We start from the raw sequence: 9,436 nt of genomic DNA, 5'->3' as shown, positions 1-9,436 counted from the left end.
AGCGAACGAAACCAAGTAAACAAAATCCATGGCGTAATTGGCGCGGAACAGATGCGCCTGCCATTGCATGCTTTGCACTTTATTCGTTTTTTTATCCCCGTCTCTTTTCCTTACGAGAACGACTTGAATACTATGAGGCAGAGAAGCATGAATGCAACCGCCAGTTGTGTGCGAACACATACACAGAAGAAGAGAGGGGTGAAGTTCGTGAAGTACATTTGGCAGTCCACACTGAACCCTGGCCAATACAACGAGGGAGGAGAAGAAGAAGAAGGACCCTGGCCAATCCCCTTTCATGGGTATGTTACATAAAGGGAGAAGAAGAAGAACAAGAAGAAGGGGGGCGATGGGGGCCGCGGCCGAGATGGCCTTTCGCTGTACCCCAGTGGTATATCAAATTCTTCTTTGCCTCCCAGCGGAAGACCTCCTCAGCTGCGCGCGTTTCGACGCGCTCTGGGAGGAGGTCACCCTATCGCTGCTCGGCAAAAGGCTTCGGTTCTTCGCTCAGCTTGAGGTAAGATGGCCAAATGCTCTCAGGAGTCATGCGTGAGGTTTGTAGGCGCTACCTCCCGCCACCTAGTGGTGCTTATAATAGCCTACCCTGATTAAATCATTCGGGCTGCAGCTATTTTATGTTGACACACTTAAGATATCGGGAAGCTTGAACAAATGAAAAAGTCGCGATTGATCTAGAATGTCCAAGCTCATATTAACTGACGTAAAATGGAATACAAAAATGTTTCAGCGAGACAACGTTGTTGAGGAGCGTAAAGTAGGAGTCAGTGAATTAAGTTTCACTTTATTGCTATACGCATTACTTCCACCGCATTGGAAAAAAAGAAAACACAGCGGGTCTTTTGTAAAATACTGGAACCACGTGAAGTGGTTGCTCTGTACTGGAATCAGCATTAGCTTTACATCTGTCCACAATGTAAGGCATGGAAGGAAGTGATGCTCTGTCTAAATCTCTGGTGCCACAAAAGATGAAGATATGCTCGGCAACAACCAGTTGGGTCACTAATGATGTAAACATGTCGCATGTTTGAACGGTTCATAACTGGGCCAGTCCAGACACTATTCGTGGTGATAACGTCGCATAAGATTATGACCACGGCTGTAGTCAAGTGACGCACTGAAAAAAGAAAGTGGGGCAGTAGGCATGATAAATTTCATTCACTTGATTGGTCACTAACATGTTTATGAATTCGGCCCATATACTCACCTGGAGTTAGCATTGCTCCCACATGTTTTCCAAAAAATAATCATACTGGTAGAAGTCCTTCTATGTGCAGAAATTCTTAGTAAACCTTTTCTCTTGCTATAGTTTTCATACCTTATGCTTGTTTTATTTAGCCTGTATAAAATATTTGAACGTTTCTTCAAGATATGTGTTGCGATGTGATCGCAGAACGGTGCATGTTTTGCCTGAACAATTATGAAACTAATCTCATTGTTTGTAATATATATATTTGGATTTGGGGCAAACTGGTAGCTAATTTCATATTGAACAGAGCAAGAACGACAGGACTACAGAACAGAAAGAGAAGCGCTTGTGTTGTCGTTTAGCGCTTGTGATGTGTCCTCTTCTTGTGTCCCGAGGTCGTATAATTTTCTCGTGTTTTGTAACTACGGCCGTTAGTTAATATGTTCAAAAATTGTCACCCCGTATTAGCTTCCACCGAAGCACAGCACTATCCTGTTGCTGCCAGGGGCTGTATTTAATTAACGCTTTAACATAAATGTCTAGCGTTGGTGGCAGTGTGTGAAGCCCGGCACACTGAGACAGGCCAAAAAGAGAGATAGAAATATCGCTCTGCAGTCGGTGTAGAAGGAAGTAAAAAGAAAGAGAGAGGGGACAGATGCACTACCGTGATTTTGAGAATCGATGTATATTAGTCTTTCGAGTGTTCGATTAGTAGTTAGACGTCTTAGGGATTGAAAGAACTGAAGATAAGCACGACAACTGGATTGAAAAAAATAAGCTGTTTTTATATCTCGGCCCTCAGTCACCGTTTCAACATGTAAGTGTAAGAGGAATGATGGCTTGAGGAAACACGGAAAAACAGAGCCTCGAAATGCGCTGCTTACAACAGGCTTGTAACCACGGTCGATGCTCCGGTTTAAGTTAAGTACCGTGTTGCCTTATGGGAAGCCGTCTTTTTCACTAGTGAGTAAACAAAATAAAGCTTTCTCTTTAAGTGATGTACATAAAATGTTTCCAGGCCACAGGGTCTGCTTCTTGGAAGTATAGTCAGGCAAGTACGACGCCCCCAAATCTCTAAAAACGTGTGGAGGTGGGAATAATTATTATTCTTATATCTGAAATAATTGATTGCTTTAATTGGATCTCAGGTGTCAGAATTTGCCGAACGGAAGCAGAACCTGTGGCCTGGGAACGTTTGACTACTCCTGTACATCCCGATTATTTCTCAGAAGTTTGTGATGGAGCTGAAATGTTATTGATGATACCAATCACGCATGTCATTAACTAATAATAAACATAGATAAGCGCATTATACGAAACTCCTTAACATTTGTAGAATGTTTACCCCTTATTGTTGTGTTATAGGACAAAAGCGATCTTCCATGTGTGAGCGAAACGTTTGCTGCCGAACTGCGAAATCGGCTGCGTGTTTCCAGACGAGCGCTAAGGCACCCCGCAGTGGCCCTCGTCTTGTGTTCGGACAGACATTTTGGTGAGTAGGAATGCCCCTTATATATAGTGAATCCATCCATGAGAAATTTTTCCCATACAGATTCAAAGAATTAATATGCCATTGACACCATGCGATAAAAAAGGTTGTTAACGGCATGCTCTTATCCGCATAAAAGTGTGGCCTGGTGAAATTGCATAAAGTCGCATCCGCTGCTACTGAGCAAAAAATCTGAAAAAGATGTGCACCTAGGAGGAGTGGAAGTGTTGTGGGAGAAGAGAAATGAGCAAATACTAGAACTTTCGCTTGAAAAAGGTACTTTTCGAAGCACTCGCAAGTAGGTAACACCATAGGGAAGCCAGCGGACACCAAATATTTTAAGGCTCTCGCGCTGCCACTAGTGAACCGTTCCGCAATGTAGTTGTTTTATCAGCTTGAAATACTACTGGACTGTTTCCAGAGTATACAGTTGCGAATTGTCGCCACGAGCATCCGTTTTCGCAGTAAATTGCGGATTCTTGAGGCTAGGAAAACGTGTGAACGCAACTGTGGCATTTAGTGCACCTGTTCCTTTTGCAAGTATGTGCCAAATGCGATTTGCTTACACTAGAGAGGGAGAGCTTTGTCAGGATTCAGAAATTTCGGCCTCCTTACTGTACGTGAATGCACTTAGAACAAATAAAGTTCAAAGTTCAAAGGTTCAGCTCCAATTCCGTTCGAAGCGGAGGTTAAGGGGGTCTCGGTTGAACGTCACACCTGGTGATGAGAAGAAAAATAACAGTTGAATTTCTTATTAATTTTTTTAATTTGATAAGCAGTAAAAGTTTTTTAGGCAGAACAAACATCAAGATAGTCGGAAGCGGTCTTACAATTGTTGTTCACTAAAAACAATTGCATTGATTCATCCTTGTTTCCTCTGTAGATGACGACGTTATCAAACTTTCTGATGATGCCCCTGAGCCAAGATACACCCATAAGAAAGAAAGAACGCAGCAGAGCTGTTTCAAGCCATTATTGGCTACCAACCTGCAACAAATGCCCCCCCCCCCCCCCCCCCTCCCCTGCTCTATCCACCTACTCCCGAAATACCGCGCTGTGATTGCCTCGGCGCTATTTTTGCAGACACTGGCTGCCTAGCTTCGTGCTTCTCCGAAGACACCAGCGTGGTTCGGATTGACGTGAGCTGTCCCGCTTGGATACAGTACCGTGGGCTCGAAGAAACGAGGGCGTCTCGACTCTGCGTTTTGGTGTTGTTCGAGTCGCTCGGTGCCGAGTTCGAGACTGAGTGGTCGTTGTTTGAATCATGCCGCCGACCCGAAACCAGGGCTGTTCTTTTCAACAGGCTAGAACGAAGAGTAGACGCCAAAACTCAAAAGGTCAGTCAGATGATTAATTTCCTTTTCACCCCTTTTTATCCGTAAAATCACCCGCGGAAATTTCATCTTGAAGCCATCCAAAATTATGAGGCCAGTATCATCGGATCGCAATATGACAGACGATGTGACATAACTGATAACAAGAGATCCCTCGATCTTCAGCCCCTGGCGCTCCGTCGTGCAAATTCAAGGCTTTGTTTATTTACCAATTCTATTATAACTTTCCACTGCTAAGAAACTCCGTACTGCTCCCGCCATAGAAGTATTCACGTACTCGTTTAATAGATCTTTTCTACCCGCCACCAAAGCTTTATGGAATGAGCAATCTGAATGCATTGTCACGAAAGAGAGCCAAGTAAATTCAGGCATTTGCTAACAGCGTAATTCAAGTACTGATGACTAAGTTCTCCCCTGCGTCAAGTTTTTTTCTACATTTCTGAGAGAGAGAGAGAGAGAGAGAGTGAGTGTGTGTGTGTGTGTGTGTGTGTGTGTGTGTGTGTGTGTGTGTGTGTGTGTGTGTGTGTGTGTGTGTGTGTGTGTGTGTGTGTGTGTGTGTGTGTGTGTGTGTGTGTGTGTGTGTGTGTGTGTGTGCGTGTGTGCGTGTGTGTGTGTGTGTGTGTGTGTGTGCGTGTGTGTGTGTGTGTGCGTGCGTGTGCGTGTGTGCGCGTGTGTGTGCGTGTGCGTGTGCGTGTGCGCGCGTGTGTGTGTGTGTGTGTGTGTGTGTGTGTGTGTGTGTGTGTGTGTGTGTGTGTGTGTGTGTGTGTGTGTGTGTGTGTGTGTGTGTGTGTGTGTGTGTGTGTGTGTGTGTGTGTGTGTGTGTGTGTGTGTGTGTGTGTGTGTGTGTGTGTGTGTGTGTGTGTGTGGGTGTGTGTGTGTGTGTGTGTGTGTGTGTGTGTGTTTACTTGAGCCGCTGTTTCCTTTTATGTTGATAAATTGTTTTAAATTGTTGTGTTGATCTACCATACACAACCTGTACCTTATATATCTGCTGAAGATTATGGTACCAAATTTATTATGTTACGGCTACACCCACCTCCTCCCATTAGCCCTTTATCTAGTTCCTAATCTAAAGACTTTTAAGGGTGAATAAGTGATGAAATGATGATGAAATATGCGTCTTTCCTTCCTTGCTGCTTAGCTCCTATTACATAATACAATGATAAAGTAATTAGAGAGCTATCGGCGCATGTGTTAATTGTCAACAAGTTCGTCCAAGATATAGAAGACTGCCGGTAAGAAATAGAGGAACTCGGCTGGATCTTTTCAGATGGATCTCGGGTAGACACGCTACTCATCAGCCACGCAGAAACGTTTGCACTTGGCTTCGTTAAAACGGAGATTCGTTAAAACGGGGCGTTTTATGAATGTTCGGTGGTCTTCCTGATAATGTGAAAGATAGTATAGGCACAAATTAAGGAATTGGTGATTATGTGAAACGCAAACTAGCATGTGCGAGGGGAACGCACTGAGAAGTATGCTTGCGATTATTTCGAACGTTTGTGAATCTGCAGGTAATATTCCACCACCCAAGAACACATGAACCAGCGCGCTTCGCGTTATATGCTACCAGTGCCTTCACTGTGAGAGCATTCATAAACTCGCCGAGGATGGACTACATGGCAAGCTGTGTTCTGTGGACCCCGTGCTTGAGAGTACTGAATCCCCCTCCCAGGAGCCGCTGCCTCCCGCACGCCTTCTGGGGTGCGATCACATTCGGCGAGAACTTGCGGGCAACATCCTCCAAGTACAAAGGGTTCACCACGCTGCTCCAGATGAGTGACCACCTCGAAATTGTGCGGAGTGGGTTTGTCAATTTAGACAACGTTCTAGTGATGGTCTTTCAAGAAGATCGCTTGAACAAGCGGGTAATGAAAGCAGTATGTGACGTTTTCGCTGGTGCAGCGGCGATTTTGGGAGTAGCGTGTTCTGTCGCCCTTGACGAAAGTGGCTACGTATTTGTTTTCGAAGTGGGTGGCGACGTAGGGACATCAGATACCCTCGAGACGCCAGTGATCGTAACCGTTTTAGATCTTCCTTTGAAGTAGAACGATGCCTTCTACACATTTAAACCTTGCGCAGTTAAGTGGAACCGACAAACTGTACAGAAAAATATTAAAATTGCCTCATGCTGGCCCGGCCCCTACCGTATTTGCGGATATATTTATGGGAACAGGTGCATCTCCACCTTGCGGATGTACGAATTTCGGCATCGTTATTGCCAGGTCAGAACAATTCTTTGAAACTAAGTAGAACAATATTGCTAGGCTAAACTGTATATAATATTGCAATACTTCTGACGTTCACGCTGCTTTGCGAACGTTTGATAGAAACCGTGAATGCCATGCACAATATTTTGGAATGTGCTTTGCATTGTGCCCTGCAAGTATATATATAAGGAATCTGTCAATCCCCAATGATATATTGAAGACACGATGTTTCTTTTTTTTTTCCAAGCAGTTGATTGAAGATGCATTGTAATTTTGGATCAATATATATGCCTAATGCATGTCATATTTCCTTTTTTTTTTTGTTCGCAGGAACATAAGCCATAAGATATCGCTTTGAAAGCGATATCTTTTTTTTTTTTTTAAGTGGCGTAGACAATGCCTAGCAATCAGGTTGATCCACCAACGGTTTCAATGGAAACTTCCGAAAATATTTTGAAATATGTTTTATGAGTTTCCACTTTTGCTCTAATGTGTGAATTTAGTGAAATGGACAAGAACGGATGCGCCTGCAGCAGCACGCCGGGGAAAGAGGCTATAGGACTGCCACCTTCAATATTGCATATTCGTTCATAGTCTTTGCACTGCTTCCGTGCAACACGTACAAATCTTTAGTCTTCTTTGTGTACGATATCTAGCACAAAAGCGCTGCAGTGACTCATCAGCTTATATTGACTATACATAGGCACGTCTTTGCTTTCGTCTATCATTTATTGTTTGTTTGTGGGCAGCTGGTTTGAAGCATGTCGCTCTTAGTTGCGAACTTTCCAACTTGGTTCATAAACGTAGGGAAACCTTCGGGGCAGAAATAATTGTGCCATATATGTTCACATCGAAAACGTCGCTTGCCTTTCGGAAATGTATGTATAGTTCAACACCTTGCCATTTTACCATTGCTTAAATTTCTTGTGTAAACTGACATATTTTGTATTTTTATAAGCTGTATTTCGAACAATATATACAATCTGGGAAGGAAACAATAAAAGCCCTGGCGCTGCCACGCCAATGTGCTCATTTCCAGCTGTCCCCTAAACCCTCACATTCTTTTCAGCATAGGAGCCAGACAGCTGTGCTGTGGGTTGAACGCACTAACCGACAATAATTTGCTTCCTTGCAAATAATTTCAAGACGTAAATTTCATCGCGTATAATCCAACGGATTGCTGTTGTGAAAGATGCGCATTGCAAATAAAGTCGATTGGCGCTTCCCCTTTGATTGACCATTTCTGAACTTGTCAAGGGGCCTGTTTGAGGAGAGCTGAAACCGTAGCAAATGAAATCGTAGTGGTCGCTACAGTGGTCATACTGTGGAAATCTCACATGATTATTCGTATTTTCAAAGCGGTGAAGTGTATTTTATTTACGCATTCATACACCAAGCTTCCACGCCAGTATTTATTATGGGCATCGAAAGTTGGAGGTGAAAATAAAATAATAGGAAGGTTGGAGTTGAAAAGAAAATAATATAACTAAATTGCGCTGAACTTATCTGTAAGAAGCCGACAGCCACCGAAGTCAAGGCGAGGACCAGGATTTTTTTAGGTATAGAAGACTTCGACAGCAAATGGATGTGGTGCTATCTGCAAGGTGAGTGAGCACGAAACGCCCTTGCATGTGTGAGCAACATTCGAGCAGTACGATGCGAAACAACAGCTTCCGCTTTCGCTGCTTCTTTTAAAGACAAAATGAAAGCATTCGTTTTACCGCAGGCAACTAACCCCACCGAGCTCTTTACTGATGTATCGTTCGGCAACTTCTCGTGTAAAGGTTGCTTCAGACGAATCATCTCTTTCCGCGGTATTACAGCTCTTTCTACCTCTTTTCTTCAGCACGACAGCAGCGAAAAAATTTGTTCACGTGTTGAACTTCTCAGATGGCATGATCTATATACTTGGCTATATTGTACGATTGCTTGTGAGGCGAATTATTGATATGCACTCTTGCACTGAGACTTAGTGCGCATCAATTTTTTTTATGACACTCAGTGCAAGAGGACTGGAAATTTAAGCAAATTGTATTTGCTAATAGCGTTGGAGGAAGCAAAAGCTATAGCCTACGAACTCTAGATTTTCTATATTTGCAGACTAAGCTTAATAACAAACTCTTAAAATATTTACTTTCGTTGGTCTTCGCTTCATCTGTTACTTTTGCATTTTCATAACTCAAACATACATTAACTCCAAGTTCTTATCGAATCCTCTTATAGCAAGTTGTGTAACGCATTACAAACTGCCAGCAAGAGTTCAGGAAGAGCAACGAGGTGTAAAATATATTTGTCATAACATCTCTTGTCTTCTTAATTTATGGCAAAGGATCGCGAATAGTAAAACAGAACCCGCCGGTCGTGGTGAATCCCTTTCAAGCGCGCTCTATCAGAATTATCACATGAAGATAATTATGGTCTGCCGCAGCCATCTTGCAGTTTTATTATTTTCGACAGTACTTACTCGTCTTTCATTAGTGTTCTTAGGGACACGTTCACTGCAAGCATTTACCGCGGGTGCACTGTAATTCAGTGGTTGAAGTGTTGCAAAGTACGAACCATGGCTGCTATCGCGAGCACGCCCTCTTAAAGTGGTTGCATTGGTGACGAAACAGAACAAGATGTTCACCGGAGGCCAACTCTCTTGGAACGTGTTCTAATAGCAAATTATTCAATGAAGCATTAAAAACACCCATGACGAGCCTTGAAAGAGCACTGAACAAAGGTTGAGAGGAGCTCAGTTCGCAAGCCGAGCTAACGTTTTGACAAGTCACCTTGTCGAAACTTTCGCAATTGGCTTGCGAACTAAGGCTATACCCCTCAGCCCTTGTTCAGTGTCTATTCCATACTGTGTAGCCATCTTATTTCTCTCGTTCTACCCAAGAGGAGCCTTGAACGACGAAGTGCGGCTTAATCCCTGCCGGCGACAATGCTAGCTTCACAGATGTGGGGTGAGTCGTGAGCTTCCGCTGCAAAAGCGCGCTGGGAAGCTATACGTCCACCACTCACGCACTCCATTTAAATTTTGGGGACCGCGCAATTGCCAATTCCCAAAGTTCATGGCTTATGAAACGCTCGTATCAAATCCAAATCGGATGTGATGAAATTAGCACGTCATCGAATCATTTAAATGCGACGAAAATGTGTGATGTATGGCAGTAACAGTTTTGAGACAGCTGTTTGAAATGCGCGCATATAT

At 43.6% G+C, this 9,436-nt stretch overlaps 1 protein-coding gene across 1 annotated transcript; it reads left to right on the top strand.

Moving 5' to 3' along the window:
• Positions 1-346: 346 nt before the first annotated feature.
• Positions 347-6,582, top strand: LOC146207767 (uncharacterized). The gene is made up of 5 exons (XM_084577565.1): positions 347-514; positions 2,570-2,696; positions 3,777-4,030; positions 5,542-6,045; positions 6,568-6,582. The coding sequence occupies exons 1-5, from the start codon at positions 347-349 to the stop codon at positions 6,580-6,582; spliced, it is 1,068 nt and encodes a 355-aa protein (XP_084433691.1).
• Positions 6,583-9,436: the final 2,854 nt, after the last annotated feature.

Source organism: Amblyomma maculatum, chromosome 1, assembly GCF_055883805.1.
Source record: "Amblyomma maculatum isolate TAMU_Amacu chromosome 1, ASM5588380v1, whole genome shotgun sequence".
Lineage (NCBI taxonomy): Eukaryota > Metazoa > Arthropoda > Arachnida > Ixodida > Ixodidae > Amblyomma > Amblyomma maculatum.
The sequence above is the reverse complement of the archived record's forward strand: the minus strand, read 5'-3'. Positions and strand labels throughout refer to the sequence as shown.